We start from the raw sequence: 26913 nt of genomic DNA, 5'->3' as shown, positions 1-26913 counted from the left end.
TGTATAAGGTCTATGTATAAGGTCTATGTATAAGGTCTATGTATAAGGTCAATGTATAAGGTCTATGTATAAGGTCTACGTATAAGGTCTATGTATAAGGTCTACGTATAAGGTCTATGTATAAGGTCTACGTATAAGGTCAATGTATAAGGTCTACGTATAAGGTCTATGTATAAGGTCAATGTATAAGGTCTATGTATAAGGTCTATGTATAAGGTCTATGTATAAGGTCTATGTATAAGGTCTATGTATAAGGTCTATGTATAAGGTCAATGTATAAGGTTTATGAGTGATTCAGCTGTGTGCAGGTATAGAGATCGAGTCCACGTCCTCGCGCCGCTCTGCGCCGCCGCAGCTGTGCGCTCCGCTCCGTCGGTGTCTTTTGAGGGAGGAGCGCACCTTGTTGGGCTTAGTCTCCTCCGCGCGTAATGCGGACCTTCTCCTGCACCGGACACCGGAGAGACGGCACTCACATCGGGGGGAACGGCCACCAAGCGTCTCACTTCATGGATCTTTCGATTTAAAAAAAAAAAGGAAGTCAATTCTTATATTTTAAAAGACTGATATCATCCTTGGACATATTTTCACTTTTCACTTTTTTGTTGTTGTTGCGATAGTTTTCAAAGTGAACACGCCTGAGCATGTTGTTGCACAGTGTGTTTGTCTCTGGGTGTTCGTGGTTGAGATGGATGGCCACATTGCTTCACGTGGTTCTGTTCCTGCAGCCGGCGGTGTGGGAGACGGTGAGTCCACGCGCAACACTCAGGTTTACCTCATTTTTGAAAACTATATATATATATATAACAATATATATATATATATATATGTTCCTTTTCTGCACGTGCACAGAACCAATCAGTGCATGTTGATGGAGATCGTAAAGGTCTGACATGAGGTCGACATATTATGTTGTCCTCATTTTGTCACGCCCATACATGTTAAAAGATGATATGCCCTGGAGAGTGAGTTTAATGAAATAATCAGTATTGTGTGCTCGTTAGTTCATTTCTGTATTTGTTCATTCACCTGCCATTGTATTTGTATTACTTAGAAACACGCCCCAGTCAGTTTGTAAATGTGTGCAGTCATGTTTAATTAAATAACAATAGTCAAGGGAGGAACAATATGTCAGATATATTTGATGACTGTTATAGTTTTAGTGTCATCAGCAGTTTTTAAACCATTTCTGTTAACGTTTAGATTCCTATATTTTATTAATTAATTCCGATCCCTATAATCTGATAAATATTCTTGTGGTGGTGATTTCACAATCACTGTTCCATTTGAACCATTTGAACCCCATTATTGTCTATTCTGTATGGTGGTTTGATATTCTAGAAACACACACACACAGGCATCCTTAAAACAAATATTCAATAACTAAAAAGAAAAGACGTGATGTCTCCTGTGACTCCATTAACACTGCACACTCACTTGACTCTGCTGCCTTTGGCTCCAGACAAACATGGCAAAGAGAAAGCATTAATAATTGTTTTGTCTGCATATGCACACAATGCAGACAATTCAGAGTGAATAATTCCATTTCATCCTTATTTGAACTTGGCTTTAAAGCCACCAAGGAGGCTTTTCTTCTCCATCTATGTGTGCTCACCTGAGGCTTCATCAGAGTCTACATCACGATGGAGGATTTTGCTTTGGCGTGTCTTTCCTGGTCTTTAAGGCTGTCAATGACATCGGTTCCCTCGACAAAAAGCCAATGTGATTTGTTAAGACACGCACACGTTTTGTGAATATAATCTTTACAAATGAGCAACGCAGAGTAAAAATCCAACGTTAAATGAACAACACCACAGTCGCATGAGCACGAGTATACACAACGAGGCTGAAGGCGGAGTAGTTGGCGAGATGATGTTTACTGGTCTTGTCTAGCCATTGTTTAACAAATACCTTTTAGAGACACAATTTACAATAGGGGTAGTTACTTATATATATCTTCTATCATAGAACATAAGGTTAACATCTGTTTGAAACAACTAATTTCCGTGTTTTAGGACTCATTCCTGCAGCATTCTAGTCGCTCCGTCCTCCACATACTGTGAAGATGCTCCATGATCCTCTCTGCCTTTTCATTATAGATCATGGTTGTACTGGTGACAGCAGAATAGACGTCTAATGTCACTTATTGCACTCTCTAATTGCATCTTAAGTCATCAATTCTCAAAAACAGATTTGCCAATTGCAAATTAATTACCAGATATAACATTAGTTTTTTTGTCCAATGCGGTCCACAACAGGTGATCAGATTTAAAAAACAGAAAAAGAAAAATTATGTAGACATGCATGAGCTTATGTAGTATATATATACAGTATATATATATGCCCAATACTATATATGTATATATATATATATATATATATATATATATATATATATATATAATGTGAATGGAGTGTGATGGCTTTGAAGACAGCAATATAACTGCTTGAGTTACCCGTAGGAAAGGGCTGTCTGATGAAAGACAAGGCAGTGCAAATATTCTAAATATAGTCGACATTTAAACAGATATAGATTTGTTTTTTAAGTGTGCCAAAAACGTGTTTTTGCCTCTTAGAAAATCTGTGAGGCAAAACACGTTTTTGAGCTGCTTCCGTCCACAGACACATTAAAAAGATTACTTAAAGCTGCAGTAACAGATTGTTTATTACCCATTATGGGCTGCCAAAGACACTGTAAACACAACATTGACACAATATGACCTTGTTGTTGCAACGAATGTCATAGCAAACAGTTTCCTATTTACACATCCAGTGACAGAGCCCTCAATTGAAGCTGTGTTTCAGCCAGATGAACGTAAGTCCAATAGTCACTCTAAAATGTTCAATAGAGTTGAGAGTCGGGTGCTAATTCTCAGCCGGTTTGGTACTACGAGAAGCACATATCCCTTTGCACATCATTTAATTCATTGCTATATATGTAATTATTGACTGGTACAGTCCTAAATATTTCGTGAGAAGGTCGAGACCTCTCTTAGCCCAAAAGTGTTGTTTATTCATGAGTCGGTATGCATATTTCAAACTTTTAAGTACATTTGGATTTGTAAATGTTGCATAAGGAAGGAAATGCATTCAACATATTAGAGGACACACACACACACACACACACACACACACACACACACACACACACACACACACACAATGCACTTTGGTTAGAAACACTGAATGTTTTTTGTTTTTTACAAGTAAAAGTAATTAACATTAGTAAAACAAATGTAAATGTTGTAGTTGGTGGAGTTACTTTTTAGATACTGTTGGGTAGTTTAATTCATGCATCATTAGTCATAAACTCAGCATGTGTTTTGTATGTTAAATCTCAGTAAAGTACCTTTTGCCCTAATATCAAATGTCTCTCCAGCCTAAGGCAAGTCGTGCCTCTACCTTAAGAAACAAGTCGTAAAACCTCAAAATGATTTCTAAAGGCCTCAGGTAGCCAGCGCAGAGAGGTCAACGTGGAGGAAATGTGCTCCAGTTAGAGAATGTTATTTTATTTTTGGGTCGAATAACGAGTGACAGTAATCCAGCTGCTGCAATCAAAGGCAGGAAGGGTTTGTGTGTCCGGAAATTAAGTGATGCTATTTTAGAGAAAATATTTACAACTTGGGGCTTTTTTGTTGTCAGAAGAATTCGTCTCCTTGGAACCATGAATGTTGGTGTAAAGATGTTGTGTCAATCAGATGGATGTTAGTATTGAAACCCATAAGAAGAAAGTGTATAAAGCAAATTAATAGGGCTTTTTCCCCAAAATGTCAAACTATTGCTTTAATGTCTGTAAGACAGGATGTGAGTTAGACAAGAGGTCTGATGGGTTCAACATAACGTCGTATCATCAGCGTAAAAATGGAAATGAATATTGCGAATGACTTGATCAGGAGGTTAGATGAGAATGAAAACATTAAAGGGCCAATAATAGACACACGCGCACACACACGCACGCACACACACACACACACACACACACACACACACACACACACACACACACACACACACACACACCTTTCCTTTGTATCACTGTGAAATTCTGAATGTAAATGACGGCACCTCGGTAAAGGTTGCCGGAGGCTATCGCTGCCCTGCAATAATGACCCGGTTAAGACGGTGATTGAATTAAAATGACATTGCAGCCACATAAACTGTTTCCATTTTGGATCGAAGGTTGCGATAATTAAAGTGCATGCTCAAATGGCACTCCAGCTCTCTCACACACACACATACACACTTTCTTACAGATTTTATAATTCTCTAAAACTGGGAAATCGTGCCAGTGCTCTGCACCTCACCATATGACTTTCAGCAGATTCTCTGCACATCACTAAACTGCAAAAAAAAAGAAAAAGGCACATGTTGTTGCTTCATAAAACAGCATAATCATGTTACTATCTTGCTTGTATGAAGGAGGTTTTGTTCCATAAACCAGCAGGACAGATATGACTGGACTCTCTATTGTGCGCTGCCAGATCGAGCGTCTCAGCTACACAGACTCATTTGTTCCATGCTGTAGATAAAAGTTATTAATGATGTCGAAGTTTATGGGCCACCCAGTTTGAATACATTGTTGACATATTTAACCTTTTCTTCCTGAATTCTGTTCATGTACAGCTTTGTGTTTAGGGGACATTGTGGATTTATCAGATAATCCTTGAGATAGAAAATAACAGAACTTAATTTAAAGTTGTTGGAAAATATTTATGCCATCATTCATGTCGCTCTTACGGTTTTCACCTGTGTTATGTGAGGAACTGACACGATTCGTTGTCAAACAGCCCGGATTTACTGTGGAAGGAAGTACATCCGAACCTCAAAAGGGATTGCAAGATAAGACACACAAAAATGATCCTCCACAAAATGATGAAGCATCCTCCAGAGCATTAACTAAGACCCAAAGGAGAGCACATATTATATCAATACAATCTTTACACTGGTAACCTGTATTGATTTTAAAGTTATTCTATTAGTTCATAACCCTCAGATCCTCTGGCTCTTCCCTTTTTCAAAGAAGAACAACAACATTTGTTGACGCTGCTTTTAGCTGTTGTGCTCCAAGCCGATGTAACATCCTTCCAGAGGAGCTGTAACTAGAAACATGTATTCAGTCTGGCTTTCATGTAGTGTTTTAGAATGTTATGGTTTTTGTTAATAGTGCCTATTATCAGATTTTTATACTTTAGTTTTAATATTCATATTATTTATATTCATATTTATTTATTTTAACTCAGAATATAGAGACTTCCAACAAAAACACAGTGGACACACACACACACCTACACGCACACACACACACACACACACACACACACGCGCACACCCACACACACACACACACACACACACGCACACACACACACTACGCACACACACACACACACACACACACCCACCCACAGACACCACACACACACACACACACACACACACACACACACACACTACACACACGCACACACACACTACACACACACACACACACACACAAACATATCGTGAACAACAACTTGACAGCTGTAGGGTAAGATGTCCTGCAACGGCCCAGCAGCTGTTGTCTGCTCGATAGCAATGAGCGTCTCCTCTCGTGGACACAGAGTTGTCAGAGGTGGAGGTCAAAGGTCAATTTCACCTGTGATGTCTCCATCTGTCCAACTGGCAGGTGGTTTACCAGTAATTGTTCACACATTTCATACAAACAACATGAATCAGAGAAATCAGTGAGACACATTTAAAGCAATTAAAGGGATTATTTCTTATTTGGGGCTGCACGGTGGTGTAGTGGTAAGCCTGGGTTCGGATCCCGGTCTGTTTTGTGGATTTCTGGTTTGCATGTTCTCCCCGTGTCAGCTTGGGTTCCCTCCGGGTTCTCCGGCTTCCTCCCACAGTCCAAAGACATGCAGCTCAGGTTAATTGGAGACTCTAAATTGCCCGTAGGTGCACACATTGTGTCTCTATGTGTGCCCTGAGATGAACTGGCGCCCTGTCCAGGGTTAACCCTGTCCAGGTGAACCCTGCTCAGGTGAACCCTGTCCAGGTGAACCCTGCCTTCGCCCAATGTCAACTGGGATCGGCTCCAGCTCCCCACAACCCTAAATAGGATAAGCGATTCGGATAATGGAATGGAATTTCTCATTTGGCAGCATAATAGATACATTTTGTGCCATAATAGCGTATAATGGATTCGATCGCAGGCGGGAAGACACAGAGGGAATCTTTATTTTCTTGGCATATTATTTATACGTATAATCTTCTACAATTATTATCGGCCAATATGGGTCTGCAGGTTTTCTGTCCTTCCGCCTCTTCATGCTCAGAGGGCGTGAAAGGAAATGCAAGACGGAGGAGCCTTGACAGTAGATGTCAAAGCTTTAGGAGGAAGTTGTTGAACTCCCATGAGGTTCATCACAAGAGAACCGCCAACTTCCACTGGGTTTTCAATTGGAGAGAGATGTAGAGCGACAATATGTATTCAACAAGGATTAGATTATACTCATATAAGCTTAAAGCGCAAATATTTATAGATTGATAGCCTCATAATCGACTTTCAAACACAGCTTATAATATTGAGTCCAAAGGGTATTCTGTTTCTCTAAGTGCAGTCACAGTTTCACTGCAGACATGTTTGTGCGAGTGAACTATCCTCAATCTGTTTTTGCTCAGAATCAGTGTTCACAGCATCCATATAAAGCTGATATAATTATGTAACTTCCCGTGTTCAGTGTTGTGTCTTTTCTCTTCTTGGTTGTTTCCAGTGTGAAGGTTTCCAAACCCATAGTATGTTGAATTAGATATATCCTTCTTCAGTAGCTGAGTGTGTGAACCAGCTGCATTACACGGTTTTATTAGATTTTCTCTACATTAGTGTGTTGTTTTTAATGTGTGAATATACTGAAATTGCTCATGGTTTTGGAAAAAAACAAAAACACGGAGGTCAAAGAGGGTCGGTGTATTGAACAGCTTACACTTCACCTCAAAGATGACAAAAACAAAAGAAATATGTGTTCATAAATTTCAGCTTGACACAAATATTGCCTGTTTTACCTGTAACAGATTAAAAAGTAGTTATGGTTTGGTTTTTGCTCTATAAATGTACATAGTTATAAGGTTCTATATTGACATTATTTTTGGTTTAATTGTAACGATGTTGTCGAACTTGTGGCACAAGACCTCTGTTAAAAGACTGAACTTTTCCAAAATAATGACTGTCATTGGTATTTTGAAAACATTCACGTCATCCTCAATAATGACTGACGAGTGTTTAACTGTGTAACTCTTGTTAGACGGAGGCCATCCACCCAGACTGTGCCCTGGTGGTTCAGCACATGAAGGCTCAGGAGGAATGTTACCAGAGCCTGAAACACGAGGAGAGCAACCGCTCCACCAGGACAGGTCCGTGTGTCTTCATCACGTTGCTTTACGCACACACACCTACATGGTGGGGACTCGTAGCAGCAGGTCCCCACAAAGATATATAACTCTATATATAGTTTCTATTCCTAAGGCCTGGTTTTAGAGCTAAGGTGAAGGCACGGGCTGTGTTTGGATATGTAGCGATTATGGTGACGGTCACCCGAGAATTATAGTAAGTCAATAATGTCCTCACAAAACTAAGAAGCCAAGAAGGTGTGTATAAAGGGGAATCCCTTTTTGTACCAACGTTGTTTGAGTTACATTTGATTAAATGTGTTTGTACAACTCATCCCCAAACAAATATTATTCACATCAATTTCATTTGTCACTGTTCTTTTTTTTCCTCATTTGCTTGACTTTTCCGTGATCAGGTGTCTCCGAACCTTTAAACTATACAAGAGCCATTCAAAATAATTGTAATCTTTTGTGATCCACTATTATCCCCTTGATTCCACTAAGGACTACTTGAAACCCATTCCTCTCCTCTCAAAGACAAATGCAGACATCAGTAATGTGATTCTGATTTGAATATAAATTACTCTGATCTCCTCTTTCCCTGCATAGGCTCTTTTTGGATGATGCAGTTTTCAGGCCAAAACTATTTCCCCATATTAGCCGGTGCATAGCTCCATCCAGTCTTTTACTCTTGGAAAACCGCCCTCTCTGTGGAGGCACTTTTCATCTGAGAGCCGTCAGACCCACTGCTGAGTGGGCTTGACTCATGTCATGTTGTAAAATTACGGCATCCAGGACTCAATTTGACATATTCTGAGGTTTAAGTTTGAAGGGAGAGTATGGCATATCAAGGCTTTTCACAGTGCTACACAAATTCAAATGTATCATGTATCAAATGTAGTTTAGTCGCAGCCAGGATGCTGTTAAAATCTGACTCCGTGAGCAGCTTTATATGTTTCACATACTGTATATGTGTAAAAGATACTCAAGTGCGAATCTTTGGAGGCTGAAGTGTAACTTTTCCCATCCCCCTCCTCTTCACCTCTAGAGCAGTGGCGTGAGGCAGTGCTGTATTACTAAGGAACCGGTCCTCCTCCCAAGGAGAGTCTCAAGGTCACTTTTTGAAGGTCGCAGTCTCGTCACGCATTGGACTGCTTTTTTTGCCCGTTCTCTTCATGGTCTCAGACAAAGAGGACCCAGTGTTCATTGCAGCATATCTGTATACGACACAAATACCAAAGACAATGTGATTGAACAGTTTTTTTAAATTGTTTATGACGAAATGATGATTATAATTCTACATAAATTGTAAACTAACATGAAAAGCCTTACATTTTTACATTCTATTTATGGAGTGGATAATAAACGCAGGTGATAACGAGGCAGAGAGGAGGTTGTTGGTGCAGTCTGCGTGGCATACTGTGCGTCATGTAAAGCTCTCTGGAGCAAACGCAGCCGGCTGCTCGATGCCTTTCTTTTGGCTGATGATTGCGTCTCTTTAATCAAAAGCATAGTGAGGAAGCATTGCTTCCTGTTTAACCGAGCTTCGCTTGGCTGAGCAGCCAAAACAATCAGGGGAACTAATCAGGTGTGGAGATGCCTGGATTAAAGGCACTGATTGGTCAACCCGGCCTGTCCCTCTCTCATCTGTGCAGCTCAGGTAGAAGGCGAGCCAGTGCCACCCGGAGTATGAATTACCTTTGTTTTGAAGTGGTTTTTTTTCGAGTTGCGAGACGGTCATTCAAGGCCAGCAGGCTTTGCTCTCGCTTCGCTCCGTCTCCACATTTTGGAAAAGGTTGCTGCACGCTCGGCGGGACCGTCGCCTGCCCGCCCGCGGGAATTCCTGTGCACGACACAGCTGTTGTCGCTCAGAATTAATTACGCCGTTTGTCACCCTTTCCTGGGATCATTCATAGCAAAGATGTGACAATTAGTATTTTGAAGCGGCAGGTATGAAGCGCTTCGAGCTCGGAATGAACGCTGATTTAAGTAGACTGTAGCAAGGCTCGGCTCTTTGAGTGGAGCTGTGACACAATCTGAGCAGTCAAAAAGTTCTGCTGGGAGAAATAATCATCATCATTAAACACATATATGAACGGGGCACCTTTATTAAATCAACAGTGACACCAACGTTGCTCATCTTAACGAGGATGTGCTGATGGATGGAGCTGCAGCATTGAAGCCTTTAATTTATTTGGAGCTGGTCAAATGATCACAGTAAACAGTCTTACTGTCATTCTATTTCTGTGGTTGGCGCTGAACACCTGCACGCAAAGGATAATATAAGATATAATAAAATAATCCTTTGTTAGTCCAGAGTGCAAACGAACAAACAAAGTTATTCTATTAGTTCATAACCCTCAGATCCTCTGGCTCTTCTCTTTTTCAAAGAAGAACAACAACATTTGTTGACGCTGCTTTTAGCTGTTGTGCTCCAAGACGATGTAACATCCTTCCAGAGGAGCTGTAACTAGAAACATCTATTCAGTCTGGCTGTCATGTAGTGACAGAGACAGAAGTATAGAAAAACAAGATCAACACGAGTGTAATGAATAAATAATCACACAAATTATCCATTTGATAGCATGCATATGTCATTTAACAACGCACTTAGTTTCTACAACGGGGGACCACATTTGAGATGTGGGTTAACAATCTACCAAGCCATTTCACCTGTTCTGTAAGCATGAAAATCCCAATTAATTTAGTTTTTCCCAGAGGCATAACTTGGTCGAAGGGACCATTTGACCGCACGGCTACTTCTGATTGCTAAGCCTAGCAGCCCTCTTGAATGCTGCTAGTATCTCAACACAGGAGGAGAGTGAGACGTTGTGGGCCTGAATGTGAGGCCAAACCGGTGCATTTAGGGTACCTGTAAATCTATTCCGACTAATTCATCAAGAACCCATCAGATGTGGCTAAATGTGGGACGCACGGATGGGTGGGATGGAAAGAGGAGGACAAAGGGCGATGCGGCTCATGGAAGGGTGATTGGGACATTTTGAGGCTCTGTGAGGGCGGTGTGACAAAAGGCTGCACATTTTGCAGGTGTTAGTGTGGTTCGTTATATTTGCTAATGGCTAAAAATCTCACTCTTCTCTTTCTTGAGCAGTCAACAACCGTCCCCTGTGGAGACAGAGACAGCACCGATGTCTCGTCTTACTTTGGGTTAATTACCTTCACACCGCACAGAAGACTCCATCAGAGCAGAAACCAGGGAGGTTCAGTGACAGAGAGAAATTCGGAATTAACACAGGAGTGAACGGTGAGATTAACAGTCTTGTCCGTTTTCAAAGGACACTTCCAATTAGATTCACAGTACGCAACAGCCAGCCTCCTGAATTTAAGTGTGCGAGCGTGTGTGTGTGTCTATGTGTGTGTGTGTGTCTGTCCGTGTATTTTTCCACATAGCTTTCACGTTCCAGCGTTGACATTTCCACAGATCATTACACAGTATGACTGTCCTGCCCTCTCGGGTCTATTTGTGAACACTCGCAATCCTCATATTCATAACTAATTACTCGGACCAAATACCAGAGGTGGGAAGTAACAAAGTTCAAAACATTTCATAGCGGAAAGGATATAGGCCTTCTAAACATAGCAACGTGAATCAGCGGTGATATTGACAATGGACCGATCATTTGTCAAGTCGGAATTCTACATTTTTGAAGGTTCGAGCTTCTAAAATGTGAAGAGTTGACTTCTAGAATCTAGAAACACGGCAACACCGGAGGTCGAGCAATCGGTCAGTCTCTAGAATCGAGAGAGCTCAAATTCGCTCTCTCTTTCCATAACCGTGCTAAAATAGGCATGACTCTGAGGTCTTTAATGTGAGAAACAAGGAGTTGCATTGTTTCAAGCGGACCTGATTGGTGCACAAAAGCATATAAAATCCCTTTTGAAGTTTAATTCCTCTCTTACCTCGTCTCATGTGGAAGGTATGGAGAGGCCTTTCCGTGCATCAAACATCATCTTTTCACTTAAAGATCAGAATATACAAAAGGCTCTATAGGAGAGGGCAACATGCACACGGACTACCTCACATTTCAGAGTAAAATAGTGTCGTTATTATTACTCTCTCAACGAGACAATATGCTCAATAAATATTCTCAAAAATGTAGACTGTGTATGATCCTATTAAATCAAGGTTCACCATTCAGCGCTGCTTGGATAGTCAGTGTCAGGTGGAAGTGGGAGACTGTACAGTTTGGGTTTGAGGAGCAGGACCTGCTTTAGACTGCTGTCTAAACAGAACATAAAACCAGTTTTATGTTTCCATAATATGTCAGGGAAACTAAACATGCACCGTCCAGAATTCCACTCCTTCCTCCTCGTCTTCTTGGGTTTTGCCGTCTCCCTGTGCTTCTCCCGTATCCCATAATCGCGTTCATTAAAGGGTAGGTATTGTCGTACAAACATCCCAGTGGAACCTTGTGGCCGCTGTAATATTTGTAACAATATCACAGCAGCAGCAACGTACATGACAAACAGAAGACAAATGTGTTCATTGCACCCTGAAAACGTTGCAAAGGAGGAATGAAATACTGAAACGTGATGACCGTACAGGTGAAGAGGAAATGCAGGACATTACGATTGGTAAATCTAATTCTCCTTCCCGAATCTCATCTGACCCTGGGAAATAAATAAAAAAAGCTTGCGTCATAACTTGTTCCCGGTGTTTATTATACTGTAGATCACATTAGTGTCAGAGGGGGAAATCTTTTTATAACTGCCACGCAGCAAACACAACAAAGTTTAAAGGCACACCACCCAGGTTGGATTTTTTTCCAATAAACCGACGATCATATGTAACTCTTAGTTATGCGGTCTCATATACCAGCGGCGGACCTCTGCAGTAACACAATATTCACACCAATGCAATCAAATACATATCTATATAGCCTGAAAAGTGTATCAATAGGTTGGTTAACTACCCTGTGCGTGCTAAAAAAAAATAAAAAGAGCAAACCTAGTTTAAATGTGTCATTTCCATAGTGTTACTACAAGGCCATGCAGTGTGGGTAAACATGTTAGAGTGATGCAACTGTGCATTGTGCCCAGGATACTTACCGTTTACAGGACAAGGAGATCCAACCATCAGTACCAGATGTGGAGCACCAGTCCATTCATCCACTCGGAGTGTTTACGAGCTGTGCACCTCACGATGGAGCTTACTGTTGACACCTGCAGAGGCCCTTTCACACACTGGGATTCACACCAGCCCTTTTATACGTTATACTGTCTACAGGCTCCCCCCCCCGATGTCTCTGCCAGGCGTTGCATTACCTGAAGAGGCCTAATAACGTGGCAGATTGAAATGTCACAGCTCGCTGTTGCTGTGCACACAGCCGCAGCCGAGAACAGCTACTATGCACGGCAAACAAATTCAGTTCAATGCCACATTTATCCAGCGAGATGTTTGTCTCATCGGAGAACCTCCGGCATCGCCAAAAGCCGTCTTTCATTATGAATGAGTGGTGGTGTGTCTCGGTGCGATGCCAGTTTTTAATTGACACCGAGCCAGGCAGCTTTGATGTACGAGGCGTGGTGGCGGCACAGAGAGACGGGCTCCTCATTACTGCTCCATCTAACCCCCCCCCCCCCTCTCCACACCTCCCTCGTTCGGAGCGACGGAGGCTGTAGGCAGAGCTTATCAGTCGCGTGAGGGGAACAGCAGAGGGGAAGCGTGGGCAGAGAGGAGGGCCGAGGGCGTCTCCAAAGGCCCTGATTCTCCCAGACTGGGGGAAACCCCCTTGAAAGATTACACCAGACTCAGTAGTGAACCTCAGCATGTAGCATTAGTGTTCAAGGTCAAACAAGACCCCACTGACTGAATTGTGCGTGAGCTGCATGAAGAGAGAGGAAAAAGAAAGATCGATCTCTCTGTATATAGTCAGGGTTGAATCAGATGCAGAAGAAATTATGCTGCACAATTCCCCCTCTTATCAAGTCATTTATTTCTTTAATTGTTCAATTGAAAGTGAGTTCATTTTCACCTTTTTTTTCTTAATTAACATATTTTATGGAGTTCCTTTAAAATCCTTGATTCTGGTACAGCCCACATGCCTTTTATGGTTGGACTTGAACATTTGAACAAGTGACATTCCTTTCACTTGTGTTAAGAAAATAAGGTTTTGAGACAAAATTCCACATAGTAATTGAACTCATTTATAGACACCTGATTACACACCTCTCCTCTTTCCAAAACATCTATCATTCTACCATCTACAGAGACCAAATGTGTCTGACCATATTTAACACAGTCTCTTCCTGAGCTGTGAGCTCGTCCCTCAGACTAACTGGTGAAGTGGTGAATGTTGTCCTCTCGTCTCAGGTTGTCCGACAGCGTGGGATGATATCCGTTGCTGGTACCGTGCTGAGGTGGGACAGGTGGTCAGCGTCTCGTGTGCCAATGTCTCCCAGCTGTTTGCTAACAACCAAGGTAAATATCTTCAACTCACCTTTTAAATCTCTGGGTGACATTTGTCGGCACATTCAACCACTTAGATGTGGGAGGTTGTCCTCTGAGCCGGTGTGCGAGTGCATTACAAGTGTCCTCAGAAATGATTAATAATCCTGCCAATAGTCGTGCCAAAATCTTTTTTTTTATTCTCCTGCTTGTGTCTCAGCTGTAGTTTTCTTCCAATGATGTTGGCAGTCAATAATCAGTTTTAAGGCCATGTTGACTTTTGGGTTTGGGAAACAGGAAAATCAATAGATTTTTCTCAGTTTTTAAAAATATTTTTTAAAGAAGCCCAAGGCAGATTTAACTTGAGCTCAATTGATCCATCTTTCAGTTTACAGATCAGCAAAGCGACCAGGTTATATTTAGATATCTCTTAGGACCGGTTCCACGCTCTCACTGACTGAATCATGTGTGGCTGGACGTTTTTTCTACGCGGATCACATGGATTCATCTTCTGTTTACACAGTGAAGGGGAGCCTGTTCCTCAGACCCCGGTCTCATCCAGCTGGCTGGTCTAAAGAAAACAAAATGTGCTCAGAATCTCTCATGCTCTATCAGATGGTTGACAGAGACATACAAATGCAACTGAGACGGTAGAAATATGTGTTTCTGGACATTTGGGACGATGAAAATCAGCCGTACAAGTCAAGCGTACATATGTAGACAGCCTGACTATACTCACTAAAATGTTGCTATACGCATCAGTAAAATCTTTAATGCCGTTGTGTTACAACTTTTTAATGCACATATAGTTGCATAACTTTAAGACTATTTAAGACAACGTCATTATTCCACTTTTGATGGTTATGTTCAGCCTCTCGCAGAAATTGCTTAGGGGGAGGGACAGACCATGATCTGGTTTAATCCCGCAGCAACCTCCGGGTGTGAAAAGTGAAGCTAATGCGGAACTGCCTCAAACTTAGGAGCCAATTCTCTGATTGCAAATGGAAAGTGTGATTGTATAAAAGTCTACTAGGAAATGCCCCTATACTTCTCACTTGATTTATTACCTCAGTAAAGATTGTAAAGATGAGTTTATGGTCTCAATCGCTAGTTTCAACTTTCTGTCCTCCCATACATATTATATGTACTTTATTATATCATATATTACATGTACTTTATTATATCTACTCCAGTGGTTGAAGTCCAGACTCTCCCAGCATGTGCACGGGCAGCACGGGCCGTATATATTTGGGATGCTGGATGTAGAAACGACGAGATTTCCAGCAGCAGTGAAAATGAAAGAGAGCACAAAGCAGAGAAGAAGAAAACACTCACAGCAGCGAAAGTTAAGCGTATACTTCAGGAGGCGGAGGTTGTTGTTGATGACCTCATAACTCAGTTCTACTGGGTTCCTGGACCCCACTGGATTTCCTCCTCCACAGACGCCCGGATAAGTCAAGCGCTGTGGCCGTGCGGCTCGATGCAGCCTATCCAACGGGATGCTGCATGCGGAGAAAATAATGAATTGGAAAATCAAAGAGTTCACTGTAAGAGCCAAGAGCACGAGGAAGGAATTGGCGCTGCTTGTTAAGCAAGGCTGTTGGAGCACCAGCGCCTTCCCCCTGAGCCTCAACCTCCATTCACATCCAACCATTCACCCACTGAGGCTGCGGCTGCAGGCCTGCAGGCTCAACGCGCCACAGTATACTGAGGCTAATGCAGCTGGATACCGGTAATACCACCCACGACTCAAACACCCACACTCTGCTCGGCCGTGCCGATCAGCCGGACAGGCGCATTTACAGCGTTGAAACTGAAATCTGTTATTTCACTGTCAATTTTTTCATCCCCCGGCTTCGCAAACACGGATTCAAGCTGATGACCTCGTGTGCGTCATGACCGCCAGTAGAGCCCGGTGAGCTGAGCTGAGCTGAGCGCCGTCCTTCTAACTTCAGGCCATGGTGGGAGAACAAATGTGCCTCATTGAAATTCAAGAAAGTTTGCACTCCCTGTTACCTGGAGCTTTTAGTAAAGGTCTCATACTTTCATATTTATGATATACTTCTGGATACACAGGGAACCAAAGTTAAACGCCTCCCTTGACTCACCATTGAGTTGAGTTGTGTGAAGGATGGAATAGAAGGAAATATGCACTGGGATCTCCTCGACTCAGCAGGCTGCACATGTAGCATGGTGGCTATAGCATTCCAGGTGCACCATTGCAGGTTTATTGCCCAATTTAGCAGTGACGCATTCAAATGCATTGCAACTAAAGCAGCAATATTGTCCTTGAGAAAAGGTTGTTGTTTACTGTGATGAAACAGTATTTCTCAGCTCAGCAGTACCAGCACCAAGACGAGAAGGACTGTGAGCATGCAGGACACGCTGCAGCAAAGCTCCATGGAACATGGGCCTGGTGGTTCCCTAGTGGTTACCTGTGTGTGGCCTAGGTCCTAAGGCCTAGGGCCTAGGCCACACACGCAGGCCCTTTACGACAAGGAACTCTATTTTCTTTTAAACTTCTTTTCTCACGTCGCCTTTGACATCAAAAGGTACCACGAAGGTCACACGTGGACAGTTTCCTTAGCTCAGTGGTTTTCAAACTTTTTCTTTCACACGCCACTTTGGAGGAAAAATTAATTAAAAATTAAGCTCCATCTGTGCTTTTTCAAATAATAGATTAAAGAAAAATGCAATCACTTTCAAGTAAACCAGATTGCTCAATCAGACAAAAAAAACAAAAAACTGTGCAATCATTTTGTTAGAACAATGCAACACAAAAAATAGCTTATTGTTGCTGCAATTCACCTGTTTTGGCACTGCGTATCTTTTCAAGCTAATAACAATAAAGTGTAACCTTTGAAAAACTAAAGAAAACAAGTTTGAATATTTGTCAATAAAAAGTTTTATTGAGTGTTACACTGCATACCTTTTCAAAAGAGCAATAACGTACAAACACAGTTTGAGAAATACTGCCTTAAAGTGTTACAATACTTAGAAGGTACACATCCACACAATTAAGCATGAAAGTATGTATGAATCAAAACAAAGGGAAATAATATGAATAACACTGAAAATAACCAATGTAAATACTACAAACATTTAAAAACCAAAATCACCTTACTTAGGCACACACAGTCAGTCCAATATACAAAGGAAGATATCCACATTATTCATCAACAGTTTTTTTTATTTGATTTCATCTGACTTCAAAGAGGTCACATTAGAGTGCTTCAGGGTATCCCAAACAGTCCATTTTCTTTCCAAATATCTATTCCTTCAATTATGTATCCTACTGTTCCACCATTAGCTCCATTAGTGGTGTCCATCTTTCTATAAAGAATTCCCTCTATAATATTAGCATGTGTAAATACTTCTTCTTCTACATTTCAACCATTCAGCATAGTTGATTCCCAATTCCCAACAATTGATATCAGAGGGTCCTTTACCAATTCAACCTCTAACACTTTGTTCTAAGTGGTAAAGTTAACGATGGGCATATCCAAAATATATGCAAATATATTTATATTATTTATTGTACTGCAGCATGGGTCTGACATGGGTCCTAGTTCTCCCAGTTAATCAGGGTTACTTTTGCTGGACTGCATTGTAATAATAATGATATTTGACTTGGTAATTTTACATACAGTTTATTGTTCAGACAGCGAAGCTGCAACGCACAATACTAGTTAGTTCATCTTAGTTTTTTAATCTTGTAGTTTTGCTCCCATTTTATCTCGTAAAACTCTGAAAAGATTTAAATGGTTTTGTTCGTCACACACTTATTATTAGTACTTTACTTTATTAACCATATTTTCACATAGACTCTTTCAGACACGAGAAGAGGAGGAAACGGTAAGAATTTACAATAGAGCAAGAAACTGCGTCTGGATTAATCCAACCAGATGGTGACCGAAGTTACTTTTAATTGAATTAAAGACAACTACTGTCTGCTGAATGGCAGTAGAGTGTTGTAGCGTGTCCAAGTGTGTTTTTCGTGGGTCCTCTTCACAGGAGGTGCGTCTCCAGCCACTCACATCATTAGCAGACAGATGGAGTTATGGTGCGGCGCATTGAATCCTAATGAAGAGCACTGGTTAGAGCTGCGTGTGCAGAGCGAGAGGAGGGATAAGAGAGAAGAGTGTTTTTGTTCATCAGTGTCTCAGCGAAACTTCACCGGGAAAGCTGCATATTCATGAATCCAAAACGACAAATGGCAACAAATGAACATCGATCAGCCATCATGCCGTATTTGCATGTCGTTTGTGTCTGCTGTCTCTTGTTGATAACACATTGAACCAGCATGGAGGTTTCAATTGGATGCATTTTTTATATATATATTGTGTGCCCTGCACATAACCTCGGATCCTGCAACAAACGTCTGTTAGCAATCCACCAGTCTAGGACATTTACTGTCTGTGCCCTCAGAACAGCCTTCCTGTTGAAATCCATCTCGATGCCTGAGTGACTTTACATCTCTTCTAACTCCTTTATTAATAACTCTGTGGTCTGTCTTTTGCTTTGACTATTGTCTACATTTTGTGCCATGGAAAAGTTCAGAATAATTCCCTATCCTTCATTTGGAGAGTTTTTGGGACTACCTCTCCAGCTGAACTTTCACTTCAATTTGCTGTTTCTTTTGGTGTTTTTTGTGTGTGTTTCTTTGGTTTCTTTTGGTCATAAACTGCATATGTATACAGTATATGATGTGTGTTTTGTTTCTCCCTTTTACAGATCTTGGTTTCGTACATGGTCTGTTGTGTTAAATGGATTCTGCATCCAAAAAGCAGAACTCGTCCAGGGGTTTGCAAAAGCTCACACGCAACTTTATTTTGAGAAACGTGCCGTGATAGTTGATGTGGTGGAGTGGGCAGGCAGAGAGAGAGAGAGAGAGAGAACCTGAGGCGTACACAAGATTAAACAGAGTTCAGCCAAACACGAGGATTAAATTGACTGAAACTAACTGGCCGTAGCGTTTGACAAACTGAGAAAGACCGGAGTGAAGAGCCGAAGTACGTGAACTGCACGAGCTCGGTGAGTGGACGGGTCACAGCAAGTCGGTAGCAGGTTGAGAGCCACGCCCAGAGAAACACACACGCAGACAAAGAGTACAAACAGGGGACCAGACAAGAAACACAAAAGAAAGCGTCCACAGAAAACACTGACAATGGAGGAGGGTCACAGCCGGGCCGTGACACAGTCAGCTCTGACTTAAAAAACAGGGAAGAGGGGAACAATCAATATTCAGTCTCGGTCTCTCCGTTCACTTCTCCTTGCCTGAAGTCCAGACTTTCCCCTCACATTGAAGTATGTGTGTTTGTGTCCGTCGTTTATTCTCCACTACCCTTCTTCTCTAAGGTGACTGATGAGTGCCAAAAACATATTAATATCTGGTCTCTGCGTATCAGATTTCCCTCCCCGGTTTCTGTCCCTGCCACTGAGAGGTTGACGTGTCTCCTCAGGTTACATCTACAGGAACTGCACCGAGGACGGGTGGTCCGACCTTTACCCCTCTTACGAGGAGGCGTGCGAGTTCACAGAGGACGAAGAGACGGAACCAGAGGTAGATGCTTTCGACGATTATTTGTGCAGGGAAACAAACCACACCGGCAGTGTGTCCATTCGCATTGGGGTTGTTTTGTCTGCCTGGTGAGCATGAATATGTTACATTTTCCATCAGTTCCAGCATCTACTGGTGGATATCTGAGGACTCAAAAAACAGCTGTAGACCGTCGAGCACACACTTTTCCATATGACATCCTCTATTCTCACAATTAATAATGAATTATTAGCCTTGCAACTGCAACCCATCATTTCGCTCATTATGGCTAAAGGACAGATGCTATTTAAAGCAGACGGAATAATAGATGATTGACACATTGTCACTGAGATATGAACCCTCTAAGATTGAAAGATGTATGAAGAATGAGGCATTACAGGAGAGGCAACGGTATAGACGGACACATTAGCAGTGCGGACAGTTGTTCACAAGCACAAGGAGTTTCCAAATGTAACAGCTGATGTCAACATTGAAACACACCAAATGTCCACTCAAGGGTCCAGCACATAATGACATAATGTCAGACTCAGCTGGTTGTTTTACAGACTCAGGTACAGAAGCACGTGCAGGACTTAGCCCCATGCAACTTTCAAACAAAGGCCGACGTTAACTGCCAACGATTTTTTTTTTCACCAGACACTTTAAAAAAAGCTGTTGCTGCTCCTGAGTGTCACGAGTGACACGTTAATGAACACTTGCATGGATGAGTGTGAAGAGTGTGAGGGGGGCAGTTAACAGTAAATACATGCGTGCTAACTTTCTTTCTCTTTTTTCTTTCATTCCCTTTTTTTGTTGTTGTTGCTCTTTTCTTGCATTGCAGACGACATACTTCTCCAACTTCAAGCAGGTGTACACTGCTGGCTACGCTACCTCCCTCATCTCGCTTATATCGGCTATTTTTGTCTTCACCGTGTTCAGGTAACATTGTCAACCCGAGAGCAGCTACAAGTGTCACTCATGTCAGCAAGTGCCCCAACACGAAAGGATTTAATATGACATGTGTTCAAGTGACTGTAATTATGAAACGACATGATTAGCCCTTTATTATTTCAACCCTATCCATAATCTTTCTCTTATTCAAACCAAGTCGTTTTTTTTGTTGTTGTTGTTGTTGTTGTCAAAACACAACATTGTCACGTTAAAAAACTGATTTTAATTTTTTTTCCCAACAGTAATTTGTAATGATTTCCTCACTTCCTCCCCCCTGTACTTCCTGCCCGAATTACTCAGACCACACCCATATCTGCCCTAACTCGGCCCTCTTCTAGATCTCAACTACACACCTGAACAGTTCGTGGACTGCTTCGCTCAATGGAAGTGTGTCTCTGCTCTACAGGAAGTTTCACTGCACCAGAAACTACATCCACATCAACTTGTTTTTCTCCTTCATCCTGAGAGCGAGCGCCGTTCTTCATTAAAGATGGGGTGCTTTTTTCTGATGAAAACCTGGACACTGCTTCATGTCCTCTGTGAGTGTGAAACCCCCACTACAGCTCCATTAGCGTGTCTATATTTACACCAGTGAGGGACTCACACCCTTTTACAAAAGCCAAAAGCACTGCTTACACGTGAAATGATGTCCAGCATGTTGAAGCAGAAGAATGCACTAGAAGAAAATTCTGAGAGCGACGATGAGGACAGAGAAGGATGTACATTAGGAAGGAAAACACATTGTGAAGAAGGAGATAAGGAAAGACAAACAATGGGATTAATATTTTACGATCTCAATGTTGGATCAAAACAAAAGGACTAACAGGAGAAAGAAATTATTTTGAAAGTAAATTACCGCATTTTTTTGGTTTTCTGGACATGAATCTCCCGAACTCAGAAGAGCTTATTATCACAGAGAGTGGTAGGAGTGGGGTTAACATGCCGGGAGTGACTAAGCGGAGCCTGTGGGAGCATTAATGATGAGTGTTCCTATTTTACTGCTGATCAGGCAGCCTGGAGCAAAGGTAAGTGTCCTTCCTGTGTGGCTCCGAGGGACCACCATCAGCTCATCACCGTGACCCGTGTGGGTGGAAAGGGCCGTGAGAGAGAAGAGAAGAGAAGATGAGAGTACCCTCGACATTCAACCTATATATATATTTATATATATATAAACGGGATACGTTGAATGTCAACGTTTCTTGAACAAAACGTATGTTTCATATCAGCCTCGTATCACGAGGAAAGCACAATGGCTTGTGTTTAACGCGGTGAAATAATTGATTAGTTTTATGCAACAAAACCACTGGATTAAGGTTAGAAAAAAAGATCATGGCTTGTGTAACAATGGAACATAACAATGTAACTACCATAAAAAAAATTTAAAATAATCAAAAGCATATTTTCCTGTGTAGCATTACGAAACAATCGTTTAGTCCATGTTTCCTTCTGGTCTCCAGTGTTATCCAGCCTTTGTCGATGTCCTTGCTTATGTTCTGGCAGCATTTGACCAGGTGACCAGGTGTTAAGTCTTTTTAAGCTGAAAAACCCAAACTTATCTTTAAATTATGTATTCTATGTGAGCGCTAAAGATTTAATTTCACACAGCGTTATAAGGACAGTTTACAGCGCTGGGGGCTGTTATTGGAATATTCTGCTTTGACATTTACAAACAAAGGAGTAACTATTGGCGTGATTACAAGACATATAGATACATACATGTATCCTGACATATGAGCATAAGCCCTGTATTCATAAAAGGGATGTGCATATTCGTTAGGCAGCTGCTGCATAAACCACGAGTCTCACAATGCAGTTCTTAATAGTTTTACTTAACAACAAACTTCACTAGATAGATAGATATATAGATAGATAGATACATACATACTTTAATTTGGTTGTAGCAGCAGCAAGCATGGTTACAGAGTAAACATAAATTATTAAGTATGAACAAATGCACAATATATACAATACAATAAAATAGCCCAGCAGGACATATCACATTTAAGAAAAATGTAATAGTAAGAAAATAAAAAATATTTTAAAAAATGCATCAGGTATAAGAATATAAGATACTCACCATCCTAGTTGTTCTACGTGTAACTCCCCCACCACGTTACCTTCAGTAACGGTCACTCTCCATGCTGCGACGCTTGCTCCGACCCCGTCTACATTATTCCCTGGTGACAGGGTCAGAGGCCGTCACCGTGACGACCACTCCAGATAAATGAATCCACAGACTCATCTGATGCTTGTGACTTTTGCTGTTCCCCCCCACAGGCGTCCTGTAAATCCGCCGTGGCCTTTTTCCAGTTCAGCATCCTGGCCAACTATTTCTGGCTGCTGGTGGAGGGCATGTACCTGCAGACGCTGCTCGCTCTCACCTTTGTCTTCCAGAAGAAATACTTCTGGTGGTACATACTCATCGGCTGGGGTGCGCGATCTTTACCTGTCACCCGTCTCTTGTTTCACCTTCATTTTTCTTTCCTCACTCCTCTCTCTGTGTCTTGTTAGAGCTCTGCGTTGACCCTTTCCTAATGACACGGTCACTCTGTTTGTGCCTCCCAGGTCTCCCAACAACAATCATAACGGCGTGGATCCTCACTAAAAACTTCTATGATAACAAAGGGTGAGCTGCTGCAGTCAAATATCAGTAGAAATGAGGCACACTCACTTCAAGTCCCACTGACATGAAGTTATGTATCCAACCACCACAGTACCTGATACCGCTAGTACATTAATATAGACACACATACAATGCAAGGTACAAGTGAACAAAACAAATCCCCCCCCAAGTTCAGCAGCAGAAAGCATTTTCCAAACGCCTTTAATTAGTAGCTTTTCATGTCTTCTACTGTTTGGAACACGGCGTTCTGTCCGCTTGTTGGCGAGTTGTCGTGTTTTGTTGTCGTGATTGGATGAGCAAAATTGCACTTCTGTGACTGCCTTGTTCATCTCATTTCTGCTCGTTGTGTGTCTCAGGTGCTGGGATGACACAGATGTGGCCTTCATCTGGTGGATCATAAAAGCTCCAATAACTGCATCACTACTGGTGAGTGCAGAGCAGTTACAGTGGGAGCCATTGAGGATGTATTAGACTGCTCAGTCTTGGATCAGAGCTGTAAGGCTCGGCATAGTGCTCAGCGACTCATGCTATTACCCCCCCCCCCCATGCAGGCAGTCAGAATCATTACTTAGAACATCAGCATCCCTCTTCCCGCTCCCCACCTATGGACGCGTACGGCCAGACTGCAGGGGATTGAACCCCCGTCTCTGCAGTGGCGTCATCATTTTATCAATTATTAATTTAATTATGATCCTCAAGGGGTATAGTTACAATTGCCCATGCAGTTTTTTAAATACATTTTAATAACGATCATGAGTTCCGTGGCAAACTTTGCCTACTACCAAAGAGCTTGATCCTATTTGTAACATATACGTGAAGTACTTAGTCAAAAGTAAGTGGAGCTATTGTGTTAGATCTGTAGCTTCTCCATTAAGTGGCTCCATTAGCTCCACTGATTGGAAGGGGACTCGGGCATTGATCAGCAGAACTAATGACGCCTCTGGGACCTGATGTTCTATGCTATCAACATGTAAGTGAAACCCGGGCAATTCTATAAGCCAGAAGTTGATTGCCAAAAGTTTTCTGCTTCAGTAAAACGCCTCTATGTTATCCAAACTCCTTTTTCTCCCCACTTTGGAAGGCTAAATGAAAAGAAGTATTGCTAGTCCTTGTTGCTGCATAATGTTGTTGCTGTATAATGCTGTTGCTGTATAATGTGGCGATTAATACCGTGTTGGTTCTTTCACATTTTTCTTGACAGCTCTTTGTTTCACGCAGGTGAACTTCCTCATCTTCGTCAATGTGATCCGCATTCTGGTGCAGAAGCTGCGATCGCCTGGTGTCGGTGGCAATGACGCCAGCCACTTCAAGTGAGAAGAGAACGCTTATTCCTCCACATGATGACACCCTGTATGTAGTCACCAACAGTCTGTTTTTTTTTGTCTGTGTGTGCAGGCGGCTGGCCAAATCCACTCTGCTCCTCATCCCTCTGTTTGGGATGCACTACATGGTGTTTGCCTTTCTGCCAGAAAACACAGGAGCAGAGGCCCGAATATTCATAGAGCTCGGCCTGGGATCCTTTCAGGTAAAACACACAACACCGATACAATTAGAGTGAGGAAAAGATGTAGATTAAAGCTCCCGTGTTTTTCAACCTGGACCCTATCTTCCCATGTTCTTGTGTCCAAGTGACTAATGGGGACAACAACTGTTCCTATTGGCCCAGTGTTCATGGAGTACGCTGCAGGTGCATGACGCTAAACGGGCTGCAATGTTATCATAATCGGGCAATTGATAGGGTCAGGCAAAAGGTAATCAAATAGTTGTATTTCTGTCGAGGGTACTTTCCATAATGTTGCCAGACACTTATAATATCAATCTGAGCAGAAACCAGAACTTTTAGTGGATGTAAATTGAAGGTGGAACTAATACATTGCAACTTGTTTAGCGGCTGCAGCATTCTTCTTCAATACTGGATCACTTTCAAAAATTGTTGTCCAGGTTGAAAGATAGCAAAAGTTTCCCTCTTAACCAACTCTTGTCATCCAAAATGCGTATATTAAATACATAGAGATCACATTGTTTACGACCGAGTGTCAGACAGACTTGCTCAGGATGTCTTAATATTTAATATCAGACAGTTTGGGTTGATATGTTTCTGCTCTCAAGGGATTTGTTGTGGCTCTGCTCTACTGCTTTCTAAATGGCGAGGTAAGTACATATTTTATTATATTTGTTGGCTAGATATTTTATAATTCATTTTAATTTTATTATAATTTGTCTTTGAGGACAACATGCATCTGAAATAATTACCACTGTGCAACATACTTGAATTCTAGTTTAAATTTGTTTTGCATGTCTCACTCAATTCTTTTTGACATTTTGTTTATTATTATCCAAAGCATATTGTAATGGTTTCTAGATTAATTTACAAGCTCTAGACATTATTTCTGCACATACAGTCTTAGTATCAGTGGCGATTTTGCTAGGAAAATTCTGGTGGGGCAACACAATACAAGAAAATGCACTGATGCAATCCAAACATACCAAGGATTTATCACTTTAAAACATACTCTAACAACCAATAAACAAATATAGCGCAGTATGGACCAGTTGTGACTTTGCAGGACACATCTGCTTGCTCAGCCACAACAGGTGCCAGCTGTTTGGCAACCTCATCCTTGTATTGTCACATTGTACACACAAACCAGAAGTTTGTTTTGGATAATGGTGTCCTTAAAATATGGTTGAGTGTCATTATGGTTGCTTATCTGGAGGTCTCCCTCACAAATATGCATCTAAAAATGCCAGCGTTTAAGTTTTACACAAGTTATAATTCTGCCAAGAACATACTTGTTTTCTTCAGTCTGCCGGTGGTCAATGCCACGTCTGTACGCACCGTCAAGCTGGGACATTCGAAGTAGACTAATTGAGTTTGCTATTATTGTGTCTGAAATAGAGAAAAAGTCTTTAACTGCTTCTGTACAACAGCGCCCTCTGGTGGGGCCGTGGCCCACGGGCCCCAAAAAAGTTGCTCTAATGTCCGTGAAGGAAAAAAACTAGCATACAAGTATTATATATTTATATTATTTTCAACTATCACTAATCTTTTAACCAACATCCGTCCTGATCACAACTACCACATATGTATGCTTTTTTTTTTTTTTACAATTTCAATACTAAATGCTAGGGGGAATTTTTGTTCACAGTCTGGAATTAATCAATGACATATTTGCATTATTGTTTTGGGGTGTTTTGTGTGTGGGAAACCAGAAAATAGGATGTATTTGCACCTTAATTGCTAAATCAGGTGGAAAAATAGTGAAAACTAAAATGTTTAAATCAGGGGTCTCGATAGACAAAAGATAATGCATCATCTGTATTTTGGCTACATAGTTTTTAGACTTATTATAGGAGCTGAGGTTGAACTCCCAAAATAAAAATAAAAAATAAAAATAACTAAAAGGCCAAAATGTCCCTGAATGAAGCTCTGATGTTCCCAACCTTTGTAGAAGAGCTGCACACCCACACAGGTGTTTCCACTTGTCTGGTTGATTAGATCTCTCAAGAGAAGAGGTGTAATCAAGCAAAGCCAGCGAAAACACCTGTGTGAGTGTGCAGGGGAAATATTCCCTTTCTTAGTAAATAAATAAACGTATGACATCATGCTAAATATATATGGTATGTTTCGGAAAGTCATAACGTATGTGTATTAAATTGGCTGAATTTAGTAGTGTTGTTCCTTTTCAGATGTGGAGGTGGAAAGCTCAATGCACCATACAGACAAGAACATAATAGAGGGTTAGGAGATTTCCTAATATTTAAGACGTGTGTACGTGTGTGTGTGTGTGTGTGTGTGTGTGTGTGTGTGTGTGTTGTGTTCAGGTGCAGGGAGAAATGAAGAAGAGGTTCTGGAAGTGGCAGACCCAGAGTTACCTGAGGTACAGTAAACGACGGCGTACGCTGTTCACTGAGAGCAGCACGGTGACTCAGATCTCCGTCCTGGACAAATCCAGCCCCAAAGATCAGCCGGCCTCGGAGACGCACGCCCTGGCCCCCAGCAACGTGTCGACGGTCTGA

At 41.7% G+C, this 26913-nt stretch overlaps 1 protein-coding gene across 1 annotated transcript; it reads left to right on the top strand.

The window, feature by feature from the left end:
* Positions 1-641: 641 nt before the first annotated feature.
* On the top strand, positions 642-26913 carry ghrhrb (growth hormone releasing hormone receptor b). The gene is given in 15 exon segments (XM_034531161.1): positions 642-743; positions 7287-7395; positions 13706-13813; positions 19243-19343; positions 20161-20258; positions 20677-20749; positions 20751-20787; positions 20790-20809; positions 22548-22701; positions 22836-22896; positions 23250-23319; positions 24112-24203; positions 24289-24418; positions 25003-25044; positions 26719-26913. Coding segments are annotated over 15 exon segments (1392 nt in total).

This window comes from Cyclopterus lumpus, chromosome 4, assembly GCF_009769545.1.
Source record: "Cyclopterus lumpus isolate fCycLum1 chromosome 4, fCycLum1.pri, whole genome shotgun sequence".
NCBI lineage: Eukaryota > Metazoa > Chordata > Actinopteri > Perciformes > Cyclopteridae > Cyclopterus > Cyclopterus lumpus.
This window is presented reverse-complemented; position numbering and strand designations above follow the sequence as displayed.